At 42.2% G+C, this 20,463-nt stretch overlaps 1 protein-coding gene across 1 annotated transcript in view; it reads right to left on the bottom strand.

Annotated features, from left to right (window-relative positions):
• Window positions 1-479: 479 nt before the first annotated feature.
• The window catches only part of LOC144115777 (protein PALS2-like), a 28,021-nt gene continuing 8,037 nt past the window's right edge, over window positions 480-20,463 (bottom strand). Inside the window, 6 exon segments of the mRNA XM_077650278.1 lie at window positions 480-1,720; window positions 9,195-9,266; window positions 10,051-10,145; window positions 10,148-10,181; window positions 15,120-15,322; window positions 17,843-18,004. Coding sequence (XP_077506404.1) covers window positions 1,544-1,720; window positions 9,195-9,266; window positions 10,051-10,145; window positions 10,148-10,181; window positions 15,120-15,322; window positions 17,843-18,004 — 743 coding nt within the window. The 3' untranslated portion in view covers window positions 480-1,543.

Below are 20,463 nucleotides of genomic sequence, written 5' to 3'. Positions count from 1 at the left end.
TAGTAATGTTTATGGCATCATCACTGCTTCACGTGGAGCATCATCCCTGGCCATGGATTGAGTTTGGGTTTCAATTTGTCATTTTAGCTGTTTTAAAACTGTTCCACTTCATGTTTTTAAACATGGTTTGTTGTGACGGAGAGAGGGGACCTTAAGGAATGTGATGCGCCTACCAACTCAAGACGTTCAAGAAACGTTTTGAGTTGCCCTTTAAAATCCATCCATATTTACGTAAATTAGACCATACAAGTTGTACAGTGCTACACTGGGCCTGCCTCAGTCAAAAATCCATACCTTATGCACTGGCTTCAGTAATTGTGGCCCCAGCATCAGTGAAAAGACAATTACTGTGACATGTGTGCCATGACAAAGGCATGCATATTCCAAACTTGTTGCTTCACATCAAATCTAGTTGAGTTACTCTTATAATCTTCGCTCGTTATCACCACAAGTCCTATATCTTGCATAAAAATGAAGGATAATATCAGATCATTTATTACCTCTTCTAACAAAGTCCCACATATTTTAACAAATAACACGCCATTTGAACAGTCATTAGTAAGCACTAATGATGTTCGCAGATTTAAAACCATTGCTTATTTTAACAACAGAGCAAGAAGAGCACAGGCAAAGAAATCAGATGTGCTTTCACTAGCAAACACAACATAGACAATGGTTCAACGCGCTGTATCTAGGTCATCTCACTGGGACATTATACAGATAAAAGTGCAACAGTCAAACATAATCGTGCTCTGCATGGAACCGGATGCAACTGATATGATGTACTATGAGTGATATGTATGTTTATGTATTGCAGGTGGCATCACCGGTTATACACAGTGGCAAGAAACCTGTGTTCACTCCACACATAACACAAGTCTACACACTACCCTTCATGTGAGGAGTGCACACATCTGTATGTAATCAAAAGGCAAAATCAACAAACAGCTTCAAAATGGAATGCACAACACACGAAACAGCATCTGATGTAAAACAATGCTGCTCAGACAGCTATCTTTGAGATTCTTCATTTGGCCAACAAAAGGTCATCAACTTAAATGCCTGAATGCAGTACTTAAAACCTCCTTTCATACTTGTCACAGCCAGTACAGCCTTTCAAAGGCAAGATATCAAGTAAGAGGACGGAATTAGAATGGCTGTGGAAGGCACTCTTTGGGTGCCAACACAAGTAGCATGAAAAAAAAAGGAGGAAAAAAGGGGGGGGGAGGGCGTAGTTACAAAATGAGACTCATTCATATTGAGTTATGGCATCTGCAAAGTACACAACCACAACTAAGCAGTAAAAGCAACACACAATCTCAATTTTTTTTCTGAACACAAACTGCAGGAAAATTGCAGTACTTAAGCATGTACCTGATTAGGATCAGCCTGTTATCTAAAAGAATGTTCTTAAAACCTACTACTTCCAGACCTTGTCTTTGCTTTTGACAAAATTTGTTGGCACAGGCCAACTAAAAGACACCCTTGGCTTCAGCCACGTTTTCAGAGGGCGTCGCTTGCCAGCACGCTTGCAAAAAATACTTCAGTACACCCATGAAATGGGCACCCACTGAGGTTCTGTTGATAGTGAATCAATCACATCCTTGAGCTGTTCAAAGGTCTTTTCAAAGTTGTTGTTTACAAGAATTGTGTCGAAATAGTGTTCATAAGCTCTCTGAAGCTGGGCACTTTCCTCAATGGTCCTCTTGAGATCTTCATCCTGTACAAAAAGGCAGGCTTAACTCTGGCTACAATGGTATTCATGGCTTATAATCGCAGCTCAGTGATTATCCTGCCCTCTGGCAATAGCAGCTTCTATTAAAGACGCACATGTGACTGCAAAAATTTAGAAAACTATTCTTTTTTACACTTTGCAGTGACATTAAAAGCAGTCTTTATTAAACAGCAACGTTAAACTAAACGACAAGGATTGTTATCAATTCTTAGCCTAGCAACTTGGAGTATTATTAAGTTATTTAAATTCATAATTAAAATAATTTGTCACCTGCAGTCAATCCTCACAGATCAACATCTCCCAATTCTCCCTCTCCCTAATAAGTCAATTGTAACAAGAACGTTCTTCCAAGAATTCTCAAGGATTTTTCATGTTCTGGTTCAATAGCTTCGGCTGTAAGGAAGCAAATGTCTCCACAGTGAACTAATTTCGGCAGACAAATGTTTTTAAGCATTACAACGTGCACAAATGTCCAGCCACACGAATGGTATGGCTCCACAGAAGTTAAGAAATACAACACAAGAATCAGACCAAATAACTGCACTGTCAGCTACACTGCAATACATGAATGACGTTATAAATAAAAGGAAATTTTTCCAACATAAAGCACCCACTAGGATATCTACGCATGTCTACAGCTATGATACATACTCGACCCTTTTGCTGTCGAGAAAAAAAATGCATGCATCAAAACATAAGAATGAAAACAGAAATAAATGCAATAAAAAAACTGAAACTACTACTACTTTCTACACTACAGTGAATACATACTTTTCCCTTTCTCTGCAAATAGAAAAAATTGTACCATGCAACCATAAACAGTCAACTTTCAAAACAAAAAGCAGAAGGCATAAAAAAAATATAAACAGAACTTGCACAGAAAAAGAGCTTGCTAATTCAGTAAGATTAATTTTATTGCACTTCAAAGTACCAGCAAAAGCTTCTTTTTATAGGCTCAAATACACACTTTTTGCACTGAATCAGATCGCAAATTCTCTGAATCAGATCGCACAACCTGGCTGTATTCAACCTAGCTGGACACAACCTGGCTGGAGTGCACTAGAAGCTGCAGGACATACGCGATGCTTTAAATTATCAGTGGGGCCAAAGGCAAACAAAACTTGTTTTCGAGATAACGGTATGGTGACCAAAAAAACACACATCTCTGCGTAGCACCGCTGCATTTAATCTGTAAACCTTGCACACTACGTGAAGAGGCATAATAACCATATTGCTCGCTATGAGAAAAATTCTTGATTTCTTCTCTTCTGCAATATACACAACCATGACAGGGAAGCACTACTTGAAGCCCCAAAAAATTTCCTCTGCTTAGTACTGTGAAATAAACACATCATAATCTATAAGCTGCAAGCAGAATATACTCGAAAGATTAATAGAGTAATAGCAGCACTATGGTCAAGTGCTATGCTTGAAATTATAAACTGAAATGACCATCCTACAGACTATCCAAAGCAATTACAATCAGCGATGCACAATTTCAGGGCACTGAACTAGCTATAGCGTAACAGCCATGAAAACTTCATAAACCTGACCAGCGATCATAGTGACTGGTCTTGAGCAGGCATTTAGTAACAAGCCTGAATTTGAGCCCAACAGTACCGTATTATCTTGCATAATTTGCGCCCGCAAGCATTTTGCACGCCCTAATTTATTGCCTGGATTTATAAAAAAAAAATGGTAGGGTTTTAACGCTGTTAAAGCCGAGTAGGACATGCGAAAGCACTTGAGACATCGCCTCAAAGGCAACCACATGCAAGGTCTTATCGTCAGCCATTATTGGCAGCCGCGCGTGGGGAGGGGGTGATGGTTCCATGCGTTGACAGTGCAGCTGCGCAAGCAAGACCTCCACCACTGGTGCTCCGTCAAAGGTTGATGCTTCACACACATCTCGGGTTTTTCAGCTTTGCTAGTGAAGTAGCGCTTTCGCGCTAAAACTTTTACCCGCACATTTTACGCTCCCCATGTTTTCCGCTGTGACAGACCCCCAGCATGCACGAGATGACGCAGGTGCGCACAAGGCAGGCTTGGGAAGAATGGTGTGGCCGCTTTGCCATGTGCAGCTGCGAAAGGTACAAGTGGCGAGGGGACAAACTGCACACCGTTTACCCGGCTCGGCAACGCTGGCGGTCACTTTCCCGGATGAACAGGTGCGCATGCGCCAGAATCCGAAACTACCGAACCGTTTGCTTTTCAGTTTGCCACTACTCAGCCGGGCTGCATGAGAGGGCGCTGTTTTATCGCCTGTTATCTCCACTTGCCTTTGACTGCTGGCTTTGATAGTATTGTTGTGAATTTATTGCACTGAGCTGCACACGCACTGTCATGCCGTCCCGCAGGGAACTACATAAGGTAGGTGGAGCAGGAGCAGCTCTGTGTCTTATATTTGAATTCAACTTTTTTTTTGGCCAGTGAGGGGGGAGTTATAGTGTGGACGTATAGGCGGCAAAATACAGTATATATTGTGTGCTATGACCTTTCTAGTTTTTTAGGACGTGTTCACAAAATTTTTGCATAATGTGCACACTCCCTGTTTGAAGCCTTATTCAAAGACAAAAAAAAAAGTGCACAAATTATGCAAGTAAATACGGTAGTTCTCTTATGCATAGACATCAGGGCCACCAAACTGCTCCCACAGGCAGCTGCTGAATTAATTTGAATGAAATACGGCGCATTGAATGAGAAAGACTACTTGTAATATCTATTTCAGTACCTAGCCACTAACGGAAGCATAATTTCAATCTAAGCCTAAATTTTTACTAATACGTTGCCAAAGGTTACAAAACTTGAAGAAAACTTTTTAAAATTTCACATTTACGGCTCTATAGCTTTGCAACTTAAAAACAGACCTCACAATGCTGTAAACTACACCTAATAGAGCACATAAGCATAATCAAAACTGGCATGTTAAAATTTATTCTATGCTGTGCAGTCACCTATAAAAAATAAATTTCAAACATGGAGGACGGAAAGAACTCAGGAGAGGCGGTTATGCCTAAGTTTTTGAAGCCGCACGTGAAGGCTCCCTCCTGCTCTGCCCCCCCCCCTTCTTGGCTGCCATCTCAGCGTGCTCATGCATGCACAGCAGACAATGCAGCTGGGCCCAATGTTACTACTGCTGTGCCGATGGCCAATGACTCCCAGTAGTCCTTGTGAAAGTGCATGACTTCCAGCACACCTTTTGACATGCAGCTCAGATAGCGTGGGCCTCTCTTGAGGTTTTCTTCCTCCATGTTTGCAAATAACACCCAACGTCGTAGTTTACCACAATGTAATTGAAGATGCCAATCTCGTTTCCTCTAAACATTCTAACAGGTGCAATTTACAGCAATGTGACATGTTTTTTTTTTCTCATTACAAGATCACAGACTAGGCCAAAAAAATATATTTTTGAAAATTTCAATTCAGTGCGTTTTTGGCAATTTTTAGAAACATGAGAACTTAGGAAATCCCACTTCAAATAATTTGATTCTAATCTCTTCTTTCAGCATAAAACCAATCATGTACAAATAGTGCAGCGACTTTCTGATGTGAGCATTTCTACATTCTCCATGCGCCTGAATATGAAAACTAAAGTTGAGCCTGAGCTAAAGCTCCTTTTTGAGCAAAACAGCTACAGATGGAAAGTTGTGTAAGCTCCGTTACTCTTATATTGGTAGGACAACCAAATTTCCCAACATTACAGACAGTACAAAATATGTAGCAAATGGCATTTTCAAAAGATTGTATGTAGCATGTTGACTTCTGAGGAAGGCACAAGAAAGACATGACAGAACTGCTCATAATATTTAGTATCACCTGAGCATTGAATAATTACAAAGGTGGTGGTGAAACACCTTTATTGCCAATGCCCCTAGTCCGGGGTTAGTTACAGTGAGTTTGGTCAGTACTGTGAAGTCCAAATGAATCTGACTATACCGCATAGAAAAGAACACCTTTGATTACCCGGAATAGAAGGAATCTGACACAATAGAAGCCACAGAGCTGTTAACTAGTTCTCTATGAGCATTAAATGCCAGGTGTTTCAGCAAAGCCCACCAGTGATTTTTATTAACTGGCTTTTTGCATTATAAAGATAGCATTTGAAGCATACGAGTATTAGTTGTGGCAGATGTCAGGAAACAGGGTAATCATGTCAACTAGTAAGCTGAATACAAAATTCACATGATTATTTTTTCACTATTACGCTTGGCACATGGTTGTAATTAGAGATCTGTAGGTGGCTATTAGTAATGGCTATATCAGTTTTTACAATATAAAAATACGATTACACCCGGCACTCTTCCGCAAGGAATTTTGTCTTACAGCCTGCAATTCAGCAGCGGTATGGCTGTGGAGTGCACACAGGGATCTCAAGCAGTACACGTCATTCGGTGAAGCATGTGTTACATGACCTTTTATGTACTGCCCTGGCTGGTGCTCTCGAGCGGTGGCCCTGGCAGGACAGCGAAAGTCCCATGACACGCATGCCACTGATGAAGTAATACTGACATCTGAGCTAGTTGATACAGCATCTTGGAAAAAACAGCGCAAAAAGACGATGGACATAGAAAGAACAGACACCAAAAGAGCTGATTCACAACTGATCTTGCTTTGGAAGACCCATTTAAGACATGAAATTCTTTGGCTGTTGTGGATTACCTTAGACACCAGAACCATGGTGCAATCTGTGCGTTCAGTATAGATGTCAAGGACCTTTTCTAGTCGCCTCCAGCAAGATACTGTGTTGAAATGTTAGTGACTGCATCACAAATAACGATGAAGAACGCTAATGTTAATGCCTGTGATATTTCAGTTGCTTCTTCTTTAGAGTTGTTAACTTTTTATCTCATTTCTACCTTTGTTGAATTGGACGGCTGTCTGTTTCTTAAAAAAACTGGCGTATGCATTTCTTCAAAAGTAGCTCCGATACTTAGCAATAATTTCCTTTCTAGGGTTGATAAGTGCATTGCTGAGACTTGAGCAGCCTTTCAAAAAAGATTTTCAGGTACATTGAAGACTATCTGGCATTCGTAGACAGACCTAATTTTATCAAGCACGTTGTGGATGTAGTCAAAATATTTAAAGAAAGTGGATTTGGACGTGCGTTCACCTTCGACAGGCCCACTGATGACCATTTGCTATTCCTAGACATTAAACTCCGTTTTCAGCAGGATTATGTGTGCTGGAAGTATTCCCCAAGGTCAGTGAAGCCGCTTTTAAATTTTCAGTCAGGAAATTATAAAATTGTGAAATGTGGCACTGCTGCGGCTTGCCTGGGATCATCTTTGCACAAGTCAGGTACTAACTCAATGAATGACAATTTCTGTGAACAAGTTGGCAGATTAAGGCTGGCTGGGTTTCCTGAGGATGTCTTGTCCCTCGCCTCAATAAGGTGCTTATGAAAGTTAAAGATACCAAGAGGTTATCACCCACGATTGCTGAAGTGGGAAAGAAAAAGAAAAAAGTAACGGTTCTTCCATGTGTTTAACATTTCACTCAAATAAAAAAATGACGGTAATAAGTACAGTATCAATGTGCTATTTTTGGCCCCCAAAAAACGTGGCAGAATCTGCGCTATGGTCGGAACACACTCTGGTAGTGAAGGGCATGGCAGGGCTAGGGGATGTGCAGTAAACCTTGTAAACCAGCACGCCACTTGTGAAAAAGCGGTGGTCTATAAAATTCCGCTCTCCTGTGGTAGTACGTACATTGGACAAATTGGCCGCTGCTTAAATGTATGACTGCAGGAGCATAACCTATCTCTGAAGAAACTGCCTTCTTCAAAGTAGTGAAGCATTGAAGTGAATGTCGTGGGTGTGAGCCTTTTTTTTACCAAACCACAATTTTTTTTCGGCATCATAATCAACTAACAAGGAAGGTGTTAGAGGCCTACCATATCTGTAAAGAACAAGCACACATGTGTTAGCGACCCATCAGTTGTCCTGCATGAAATGGAGTTGTACCGTACTTACTCGCATAATTTGCACACCCCCAACTTATTACCCGGATTTTTGAAGAAAAAAAAACAAATACTTTTACCCATACATTTTCACTCCCTGCTACGCAAGCACACCAGCAGGCTTGGGAACATAGGTGCGGCTGCGTCACACGCGCAGTTGCGAAAAGCGAGTGCGTGGCGTCAAAAACAGTCGGTAATCTGTTTGTAAATTGCTTCTAGTAAGAAAAAGTAAACTGTGCACCGTTTACCTGGCTCGTTCACACCAGTGGTCAATTTCCTGTACGATAGGCTGCGAGTGTAAACTTCTGGTAACCTACGAAGCGTGAGTTGCATCATAATCCATAACTACCAAACCATTGGCTATTCTGTTTGCCACTACTCAGCTGGGCCGCATATGAGGGCGCCGTTTTATCGCCTTTTGTCTCCATTTGCCTCGGACTGCTGACTTTGCAACTGTATCGTTCTGGGTTTCTTGCTTTGAGCTGCACACGTGCCGTCATGCCATCCTGCAAGGAACTACATAACGTGGAACGGGGCGAGCGCGGAGGGTTATGCGTCGAGTTATGTTTCGAGTCAACTTTTTTTTGACCAGCGTGGGGCGCGAGTTGCAGAGTCGACTTAAACGTGGCAGTATGCCATATAAATTCTGCGTTATAACCTTTTTAAAGTTTTTAGGACGTGTTCGCGAAATCTCCGCATAATTTGCACACCCCCATTTTGAAGCCTTAATTCTAGGAAAACAGAGTACGCAGATTATGCAAGTAAATATGGTATCTAAATGCACCTCATCCATATCTTCTCTTTTGTTGTTCTGTGAGTATACAATCAGTTCAGAGTCAGCGCTTGTGGTGTCTGTTCTTTCTACGTCCATTGTCTTTCCGCGTTGTTTTTTCCACGATGTCACTGATGATATGTACTGGTAGGCCTCCCTGTGTACGCTCCACAGCCGTGCTGCTTTTGAATCACATTTTTTGAATTCTAAAAACTGATATGACCATTACTACGGCCAACTACAAATCTCTCATTGCAACCAGGTACCTAAGTGTAATACATAGTTAAAAATTTATCTATTAGAATTTAGTTAACCAGCTTACAATTCACATGATTGACCAGCCCCCTTGACATCTGCCACCACTGGCATTACTATGATGCAAAAGCTGTCTTTCAGACTATTTTAAAAAATTAGTGGCAGGCTTTGCAGAAACACCTGGTATATAAAAATAGATTTGCATTGTGCTCGACATCACAAACGTCATTGATAAATTGTAGCAAAAACAGTCAAAGCAAGAGCCAATCCCTAATTTTCCATACTGTATTTTGGTTCTATACCCTTCAAAGTTAGCTCTAACTCTGCACTACAACGGCTCTCACAGCCTAACTGTTGCCTCATAACAGCAAACTTCATTGATAACCACAATTCTAAGTGGTATAGCTTATGGCAATGTTGCAGCATAAATCTACTATACTAAGGGAAATTATATATATAAAACAGTACATTACCTCCTGAAGAGATGCCAAGCTTTCAAGAGTCCTTGCCCGTCGTGAACCATGTCGACTCATGGCTCTATCAAACTAAATTTATGAAGAAAAAAAAATATTCCAAGTTTCACTCCAAGCAAAGAGCAGCAATAGTCAAGAGCAAAGAATTAAACTGTGAAGGAGCAAGAAAAATGAAGCATAAAAACTGCCTTACTATATGGTTAAATTTAATCACTCTTGAGCTGCACTGCTTGGTCCCAGCTGACTAATATTAACTACATGACAGTAATTAAATGAGAAGTTTAACCATGGAGAATAAATAACAAGAAAGCTTTTTAATATTGCAGCAAAGAAAGAAATCATACCAAGGAATAAAGTGCGTAAATTAAAAGATAACTAATCCATGGTCTTCTGCATCACTTGGGCCAAACTTTGCTGCTTGCAAAAACAAAAAGGCGTTGGCCCAAGATAACAGCAGCACTGTAGCTTACAGTAAGAGAAATTCATCTAAATGTACACACCCTTTGTATATATAAGCACATATATTTAACTTTAAACATATATGAACTTGAATGAATTCGTAACCAAACTTGGATTCAGGGCTGCTGGTCTACTTGGGAGTAAATTGCATACACTCTAACACCTACTCGAGAGGTTTGCCTGGCCTGTTAAATAAGCCACATTCAGGGCTGCTGGTGTAGACAAGCAGCCCTGTATGTGGCTCATTTAACAGGCCAGGCAAACCAGCAGCCCTAAATGTGGCTCATTTAACAGGACAGGAAAACCTCTCGAGTAGGTGTTAGGGTGTATGCAATTTACTCTTCAGTTTTAAATAGTTTCCCACATTAGCACTACCATTATGCGATACACATCCTACCGTGAGATTGCGGCTGCTTCCATATCCATGATGACGCCCATATTCATGCATCTGTCGGAAGTGCTCCAGCTGAGGTGCAGCAATGCAGACCACTAAGGCATGAACTCTGGTGTGTTCAGGATTTTCAGATACTGCAAGAAGACATTGCCAACTATGAGTTCCTAATGATTCGTGGTGCAGCTGAGCTACTTCTTTTTTAAATGACAAAAGATGGGTCATAGCACACATAAGGCGCACTACTAAATGACTAGCACTCTATTCCTGCTGCTGACACTCCTCACTTAGAGCATGGTTGCAGCATCAACCTTCCCAACATATTCCTGCTGAACAGAAATGCACTTGGCCTACTTGTATGGCAGTTTTTACCAGCTCCTGGGGGGCACACTGCAGCTACTCCTTAGTCTAGTTCATGGACAACCATAAAATGACATACTTGCACATGTCTGTTGATGGCACCATTTCTTATTTTTTTTAATTCATGAAATTCTTATGTCCTGCACTTGCACCTAATCTAAGAGGAGCACTGTATTTCAGAGTTCCACGCGCACTTATGTACATGCTGGTGGTCTGGCACAGCAGACAGCACAAAATTAGGGAGTAAAAGTTTTTTTTTTTTCAAAAATCCAGATAAAAAGTTGGGGGTGCACAAATTATGCGAGTAAATAGAGTAGTAAGGCAACCCATTCCAAGGTACTGCTGCATTGTTGTTTGCCTTGGTCACTTGTTTCTTTTAGCGTCACAGCATTATCACGCACCGGCTGAAGTCCTTCTCTGCAATAGTGTATATAACGTACGTAAACCAACTTATGAAAACCACTGCTTATACATTACTGAGATGTCTAGCTCTGCTGCTTTGATAATCACGCTTTAGCACCGTGCTACGCTAATCAGGAATCGTGATGTGCAGCCTCCATGCAACGGGTGCAGGTGTGCACCCAGCATGGCATGAATGGGGAGTAAGAAAAACAGTTCCGACTTGGATTCACCTTTCCCTGCAGGACAAACCTCAACTTGCTTGATTTTTTTCCTTTGTTGAAAGATCTATCTGTGCCTAATTCACAAAGTACCCATCTTGTGCAGGCATGTGTGGTGTGGCGATGTCAAAAATGATTCTTGCCACCACCACACATCTCATTCCGAAGCGACCGCCAGTTCAAAATTTCCCGACTGATTTGTACAGGACCCAGCTCCTGGACTGATTTGGATTGCAACTATTTCATTCCAAAGCCTAGTTCAGACTGGAGGCACCACCCCATTCAGTCACCTTTATACCTTCTTTCCAAAAGATCCAATTCGTACAACAATGTACTTGATTTTGTTCATCACCTTGTTCAATGTTTTTCACCTACTAGAGTCTATCCCACTTTAACGAACCCGACAGAAATATGGACTATGTTCATTGTATCTGGTGTTCACAGTAAGACGACTCTGCATATTACAGCTAAAGATACTAAGTTCATCAAAAATAGCATTTATTACTTTAAAACTATATCAAGTGCATCTATTTCAAGATAACAGACCCTAACTAGGGCTCTTAGTCTTTGGGTTTTACCCAATTCTTGCATCCCGAAATTATTTCTTAAAAATTGGGGTAAACCAAATTTCTCCCCAAAAATGAGCCTTCAAGATGATGTTGGTTTTCCAGTTCACAGAGCTCAAGAGACCGCAATAAAATGTGTGGATATCTAGTGTTTACTCCTGAGGGGTGCCTACAGTCAACTAGGAATCTTATGAACTTCTTTTAACGCTCATTTTTATGAGGTGGATGAATTATAGGATAAGTTCCAAAAAGGGCGATTTAGAAGTGAGAGGCCAAAAGCATGGCTGCCGAAAAGGCAACTTATCGGAGTCACTGTATGAAGCTTTGCCAAAGATATCGGCACCCTAATCCCTAGACCTTGTGTGTTTAAAATTATCGTTGTGATACTGTTCTCACACTGTACGCATAAAGGCAGACTGGTCTTGCTCAGATGTGGCAGTGCTTCGTAGGATATTGCTAACGTACGCAATGAAATATTTGTAATAGATTAAGAAGAAATTTTAATTCGTGAACAATTTTTAGTGGAACCTGTGAATTCCTTATTTATGAAATAATAAGCAAAATATAGGGCATTTTATGCCTAGCAGAAAAACAAACCGTTGTATTAAACTTTCCTACGACGGAAAAAAGACGCCAAAAACCCCGAACTAGGAAAATTTTTCCTGAATAACCCGATTTTCCCCAATATTTGAGCTCGAAAAATATTGCCTGATGTTTACCCCTCAAATTACGGAAAAAATAAAACCTGAAGACCAAAGGCCCTAGGTACAACTGATCGTGGCTGAAGTGTGCTAGGCAGCTGGTTGCAGGTCGACCACCTTTATTAGATTTCTAGCGGTAGGAGAGTGCTCTCACACTTTGTGCACAAGGGCTTCCTCATAGTATGGCTCTGCAATGTCGTTCAAGTGAGCGTTGTCATCGGAGGCAACATCCAACCAGCTTTGCATCAATGACGCATTGCCACAAGTCTACGTGCATCTGATCAAAAGAGTTTTCTACAGTGTCAGCTATCGTTTCTGGGCCCTTCCACCTGCAATAGTAGAACACAGAGCACATGCCTACAGAATCAGCTGCACTGTCTGTTGTCTGGCACTGTGTGCATGTAGTAGCAGAATAAAAGGTGGAGCTGACTTGGCAGGCGATGCATACCACGTCACCAGCATGGCCAGCAAGGCATTAAAATTTCTCAGATCACTGCAGTTAGCTGATCCACGACAATGCACAGTAGCTTCAGTTTTGACACTGCCACCGTCTTGCACCCATCACCCTTTTGCTTCCACTTAGGATGTTTTGCCCCGTTGGTGCACGTGCAAGCAATGATCGACCTGTGCATGAGTTTCAATGCTGCCTCTTCAGTCCTTTTTTTGGGCCTTTTTTGGATAGACATGTTCTTTTTGTAGCGTGTCATGAGAGCTTAGAGGTGCCCTCTGGTGTTCCCCACTCGCTGGAAGAGCCAGTTTTTCAACTTCGGGGCAAGTTTATGGTGTCTCCTCGTTTGCTGTAGCTCAGTGGTGTCACCACAGTTGTTCGTTGTATCTGAGACGAATTGCCATAGCCCTAATGCATATTTTGACGGTAGCACTGTACTCCTTCGTAATAAGCAAGCGTTCGTTATATCTGTGGATGCTATTATAAGTGGGCTTGACTGTACAGTAAATGCTCGTTAATTCGAATTCCACGGGGCCGCCAGGCCAGTTCGATCTAACCAAAATTCGAACTAATGAAAGTGAGCAAAAATGGACGCGTTTGATGCCTAGAGGGCACGAAAAAAATTTATTTAGCAAAACAATCTGTTATCTTCTGCTTCTTCTCTCTGAGGGCTACCGTAGTCACTCTGTCTTCTAGCGCGCGAATGCGACGCAGGGAATCCCCTTTAAATGTTACTGTTCTGTCGGGCTGGAGCTTATAGAACAAAGCCGTCTCATCAGCATTGAATATATCTTGTGCCGAGTAGCTTTCTAAGTACTGCTGCAGAGCACCGCTTCGCCACGTGGCACAAGCTTCTGCGTTCACTTCTTTGGCTTCTCCGGACAACACCCGGAAGACAAGATTATGTCTGTCTCGAAAGCGGTGAAACCATCCTTCGGAAGCGACAAAATCTTCCACATTCATGCGCAGGGCGAAATCGACCGCCTTCGCCATGATAATTGGGCCGCTCAGTGGAATGTCTGCGCTTCTCATTTCCTTCACCCACGTGATCACAGCGGTCTCAATTTCCGGATACTTGGCTAATCGGAGCCTTTTTCTGTTGCTGGCGAAATCTTCGGCTTCGTAGGCATCCTCGATGGCCTTCCTATTTCGGACGTAGGTCGACAACGTGCTTGGTGGAATCCCGTGCTTCTTCGCGATTTCCACTTTGCTGGCCTTCCGTTCGTCCACCTCGCGTAAGATTGCCACTTTCTCCTTCACCGTCTTGGCGCAGTATTTCCCACGCGAACACATCTCACGGACACAAGCTCACAGCAAGCGGCATGCAAAACGAGGGCTAAAACACTAAAACGTCGTTCCTTGAAGCAGTCGCGGCAGGAAAGACTGGTTAGTACTTGTTCTAGCACCCTAGCGGCGCCCCGATGGTTGTGCCATCTATCGTTCTGCCGTGAAAGCTTCCAACGATGGTTTTCAACAGCGGCGCTTGGCGGCGCGCAGTTCGAATTATGGGTGGCGGCATCAATTTTTGAGTGACTTAACGAGCTGTTACGCGCATAGACTTCTATGCACTGCGGACCGGACCACGATGACTATTTCGAATTATCCAAAATTTCGAATTAACGAGTTGTGAATTAACGAGCTTTCACTGTATTCTGTTCATGTGTACCTTCACGCGATTTATGGAAATGCTCGCCAGCATTTGCATCCACAATGCACTCCACAATACGCAGTGAAGTGCTGTACGCATTGATTTAGTTAATGTCGCTACACAAGTATAGGCTGCTGTATACACATGAAGGCCCTGACAAATGAGGGGCCATAGTGAGCAATCAATTCAAAAGGTAAAATCACTGTAGTGCACATACCACAGTTTCATTAAATGCACTTCAAAGCCATTGTTGCTAGCTATGTGCAAGTGTGATACAAGGTAAGTGGCCAATATTCAATTTCTGCAAATTACAAGAGCATCGTGAGCCCATTTGGAATGAATATAGTGGCCTCAGCAGTAGCAAAACATCTTCGTCTATCAGAAGGTGCCACAAGAAGTCTCACAGTAATCTTTACATACTGCAGAGAACAAAGAAAGCATTAAAACATCTGCAAAGCAGGTCGAAGGAATACAAGCCATATATTTGAACTAAAGGTACTTTCCACATGCCCCTTCCTTGGATACCTGTAAGCTGCGGGCTAAAAAATTGTTCTAATGCTTCACGAATAGCCAGATTACTTCAGCTTAGTCATAATCGGCATATTATGCTCCAATTCAGAAGGTAGTCCAGCAAAAGTGTCAAAGGCCTTGGAGACATAGAAACTATGTATGACAGCACAACAGTAAATACACGACCTTAAGTTATTCTCAAGTGCAGCATAAGGGGCATACCTGGGGGCTGCAGTCCACCACGCACATCTTTCCGGAGTGGATGACTGCGCGCAGGGTGTCCAGTTTGGTGCCATACAGATGACCACTATGCTGACCCCACTCAAGGTACTTGTTGTCAGCTATGTCTGCCTCCATTACCTCACGTGACACAAAGTAGTACACTTTGCCATCCGTTTCTGTCTCCCGGATTGGGCGAGATGTATCTGCATCGCCACATAATAAAACAGTTTTGTTAAAACCTGGTAAAAAAAGTCAAACTGCCATGAAAGTGAGTGGGTAGCCAAGTTTACATAGAGTACCTTTGTATGTGAAACATAAAAATCATGTATCATCACAATCACGCTCGATACTGAATTATACTTGACAGTGGAGGGTAGTTAACATAAGCACAACCATTTCAGACACTGCTAGTGACCATGTAAAAAACAAAAATGCTTAATAAAAGCTCTTAACAAAATTACTAGCTATTGTTACTACTGTTTCACTTCAAAACTGAATTGAACATGTTTCTCATGGCCATAAAGAGCCTTAAAAACTGCCTGCTGTTATGAAGATAAACATATAATGTGTGTAGATACCTTCGTTACTTCTTTTGAATTTAGGTCAAAATTTTGGTTTGGCTAGTTGGTTCATTGCATCCTATCTTACGTGTGCCTTCTCATATCCTTATTTAGTTCTGCTTGCTTCATATGTATCCTTGTAATTTATTCAGCTAGTCGATAGTTCCACATACCAACCCATCAGAGGCATTACGTGGAATAACAATTCTTTTTACCCTTAGACTCTTGCTCCCCCTCCCAATTTACAATGAGCTAAACAAGCTCCTTTCATTTTATTTAAATAAAGACACAATGATTTAATACGACACACTGTAACATAACAACAATAACAACTTACTGAAAAATAATGCTATTGCCCATGTAAGGGTGGTATGTTTCCTATGAACATAAGCCTGAATGCATTACAACTACTTGATGAAAGACACGTTCTAGCCACAGCTTCTACAGCCTGTTAAAGGGACACTGAGGAGAACTCTATCATTTTTTTTTTGTTAGCAAAATCTGATACTTCGACATTTCATGGCTTTGTTGCCGCTTGTCGAGCGCGAAAGATGCATTTATTTCAAAGAAATTTGGATTCGAAGTTGAGAAAGTTTTTCCCGCCGCTCTGATTCAAACTCGAGAACTCTTATGAGGACACGGAGAACTCTTATGACGTCACAGAACGGAGTGACGTGATACGTGACGTAAACGCAGACTCCGTGATTTCTGACAGCTAGCGGTGCGGTGCGCAACCTTCCTTTGCCAGTCTCAGAGATTCGTGGCTTCCATGAAGTACGGAAAATTCCTCCAAGGTGGCGCCTCTTGTCCTAGGAAGTCATCACGCTTGTACTTGCGAGATTGGCCTGTGGCGGCGACACCTGTATTTTGGTTCTTGCTATTTTCTACATTACAAGAGCTTTGTTTTCAGTAAGAGTGGCGTTTTTGTGATCAGGAGCTGCTATTCTATCGATACAAGCCAACTTCAATTTCTCCTCGGTGTCCCTTTAAGCTCCTTTACAGCTGCATACTGTACACACAAAAAAAAAAGTTCATGCAGTTTCACATCCAACATTCTGCCAGGCACTAGTGGAACATAGATAACATGCAGCCTTCTTACCTGTAAAAATCTTTGAATCCATTTGTCTCAAAATCTCCAACCGCACAACATAAAAGTGGCTGTACTCGTAAACAAATTGTAAATTATAAACTGTGGTGTTTAACATCCCGAAGTGACACATGGGCTGTGAGGGACACTGTAGTGGAGCACTCTTGATTAATTTAGACCACTTAGGGTTCTTTCTTTAAAGGGACGCTGAGTAGATGAGTAGAAATAGAAGTCAGCCAGTACTGATGCATTATTAAATGCTAGTCACAGAGACCACTCCTCCAGAAAACATATCTTTTATAAATTAGAAAAGACCAAGAAACGAAATAGAGGTGTCACCACCACCGGCTTCTTTCCCAGGCAAACAGCCTTTTTTTCCCCAAATTCCAGACGCTATACTCCATCTCACAAGCCGTTTGCAGCACCGTGAAGGCTGCGGTGAACTGAGTCAATCAGAACAGCATGTGCTGCAAAACGTGTTCCTCCGTGCCCCTAACCCCGCAACTGGTGGCTCCATCCCTAGGAAGGAAAGAGCACCAGAGCACCGACACAGCGGATGCCACGTTCACGAATGGTGGCAGACCACTTCGCAGCAGGCCTCCGCAATGCTGTGTTCGTGTGGACTTTCTCTGCTAATTTATGCAGGGAATGAAATACTTGCTGCACTTTCAAAACACCATTCTGAACTGTCTTTTCAATTACTGAAATAACTGTTTGAGAAATAGTCCCAACACTACTCAAATATCCGAGGAACTATTTGTTGTCTTCCTTGGCCCTGACTGGATGAGAGCGCTCTACCTTTCACAGTGATGCAAACAGCTTGTGAGATGAGGTATAGGCTACTCTATCGTGTAATTCAATATCGTGATCAGGGAGTCCTTTTCCGTGTAGGGCGTCGTGAGTTTAAATTGAGTGGCGGGATTATTTTCAATCTAATTTTCTCAGTAATAAATGCACCTTTAAAGCCAGAAATAGCCACAGAAAAGAATTTCACTGAAAACAAAATTTTGATGCAGCTGTCCTCAAGTGTTCCTGTGCCCTGACATAGCAGAGCACATAAACAGAAAGCAACTTACGAGGAAGTGGTGTCCCAAAGCGTGTTGGATCGTAGCTAATAAGCTTGTTCTTCAGTGAACGTCTGCCAACACCCCGTGCTCCAACGAGAACTACTGTCTTCCGCTCAAAAGGCGGCATCCGGGCAACCTCTTCATACAACAGCAGCTCAGCTTTTTCAAACTCTAAATGGGCAAAAGAGCACAAAGAAATAAACACAAGGACATCACACAAGAGTTAGAGACTATAGCTGTAGTTAGAAGTAGAAATCAATATCTTAAGTGTGAACTAAGTAATTTTTTAACATATTCCTCTAATACCTGTGAGACTTGAGACTTCGAAGACAGCCTAATGCCATGATGCAACATGTCATTGCAGCAAACACAGCACCTTGTAAAGGTGAAGTGGTACGTTAAGAAGCATTGACAAGTTGTAATTGAAGGGATGCTGTCTGCAGTGTAGTATGCTGTGCACAATACTGATGACACAGCATTGTAAACCCAGAAATATGTAGATCTGCTGGCAGCTTGCGTTAATTGAAACTCGCTGCAGCCAGAGAATTTTGTTCACCAGAATTTGAGTTACCCAAAGGATCATGCAAAAGGGGTCTAATACTTGCCACACAAATAGGTCCCACATGCAGTACATTTCAGCCCTCTCACAATTGCTTTCAGGAGTTAAAAATCAGTATCCCTGGTGATTTCATCCCAACACGCACCACATTTTTCAGAGTGATGAAAGTAGGAACCTGATATGGTATTGATGTCTTTTAAAAGTCTCGGAAGCTAGCAAGCACTGTCCTACAATTGATATGCAAGCTGACTGTGCAAAGATGATGCCAGCAAAAGATGCAATACAAGTAATATCACAGGAAAATTTTTCACCAGTTCTCAAAATGTGGCTCTCATCTTGCAGAGGGTCAGCCAGGAAGGTATAGTCACGAAATATTACAGCTAGTGACGTGCCCCCAAAGCAGTGGATAGCAACACTCGGCACTGCAGTTACGAACATGCCGATAACAAAAGTGCCAGGTGTGTCAGCAAAGCATAGTGCCGCGCCGTCCACACACTGATTTTCACCGCTCTGGTGATGTCATTGTGCTGATCTTTTTTACTCGCGACTGTATGTTAAGGTCGAATTATTAGCATTCAGCGCCACTAAAGATGACAAAAATATGCACACTTCGCAAAGTTTTACTGCAGCTACTCATGCCATCCCATGTTTCATGAAGCTGAGATTTTTACACAATCACCAAAACCAATGCGCGCAATTGATCCTTGAGGCTTACCCCACAGCCAAAGAACAGAAAGCAATGTTCAGTCAGAATTTGGTGGTGGCTGGCAGATGAAAAAAATAATAGATGATTTAGCATGGTTGGGCCAAATGCAAATTAGGTGCACTAGCGCTTGGTTTTCACTTCAGTGTCAGTTTTGGTTCGAGGCATGGTTTTCAACGTCAAGCAGGCTTCAGACAAAGATTTGGCGAAATCAGTGAGTGGCTAAAAAATTATGGGGCCGCTTAATGCACCTAAAGAGGGCAATGCGATAGCAGTGTGTTCTGGATCCATTGGGCACGGATGGAAGTTGATGAAGAAGATGACATCCAAAGCATGGCGTGAGAGACTAGCAGTTTAAACGTGCGGGATGTTCAGCTGCGGCTATGGCGTAGTGCTCTAATGCAGTGGCCAGAGTTGCTGATCTGTTTGCATTGCTGCAGATTCGAAAGCCACTCGTGGCCATAAACTGTTTTATTTTAGTTCATTTTATTTCAGGTCAAGAAGGTTTCAAACAAAGATCAGCGAAATCGGTGAGTGCTTAGTACTTAGTGCTTGCGCACTAAAAGTACCTTGCCTACACCACCATCAACGTTGTTGACCTTCGTGCCTTGTACGCTGCTGGAACTTTGCTTTCTTCCAGTCTGCACATGTTCTAACATGCTTTCGCTTTCCACCCCTGCCCCTTGTGAATATATAGAGGGAGATATTTTGAAAAATTGATTTCTGAGGAAAGGAAAATGGCGTAGCAATTGTCTCATATCTGTGGACACCTGAACCGCTCTGTAAGGGAAGGAAGGAAGGTGGGAGTGAAAGAAGGAAGAGAGAAAGAAGTGCTGTAGTGGAGGGCTCCCGAATAATTTCGACCACCTGGGGATCTTTAAACATCGCAGAGCACACAGGTGCCTTTTGCGTTGTTTCGCCTCCATCAAAACACAGCCACTGCAGCTGGGTTCGACCACGGGTACTCTGGCTCACTGATTTCTTTTAACATTTGCAGATTTTTATTTTTAAGACTGTGTGAGATACGTCAGTGCTGTTTGTGCAAGTGGATTGTACAGCAAGGAGGACATTATACCGGGTGTCCCAGCTAACTTCAGCCAAGGGTTAAAAAATAAATTAATAGAGCCAGGCGAGCGAAACCAGTTGCATATTGGCAACAGCCATCTTGCGCACCACAGGCAAATTTTCCCACAATTAATTAATAGTTTAACTAAGTTTAATTATCTAATTTTAAAATATTGACTTTAGATAACGAACTGCATTTGAAGAGTTGTAGAGCACGTTCAGAAACCCTCACTCCATCACTTACGATAAGGAAACCCCCCACACGCATGTCTTTTTTTCCCAGCTCCAAAGAAAGCCCACGAA

The sequence above is a fragment of the Amblyomma americanum genome, chromosome 1, assembly GCF_052857255.1.
Source record: "Amblyomma americanum isolate KBUSLIRL-KWMA chromosome 1, ASM5285725v1, whole genome shotgun sequence".
NCBI lineage: Eukaryota > Metazoa > Arthropoda > Arachnida > Ixodida > Ixodidae > Amblyomma > Amblyomma americanum.
The sequence above is the reverse complement of the archived record's forward strand: the minus strand, read 5'-3'. Positions and strand labels throughout refer to the sequence as shown.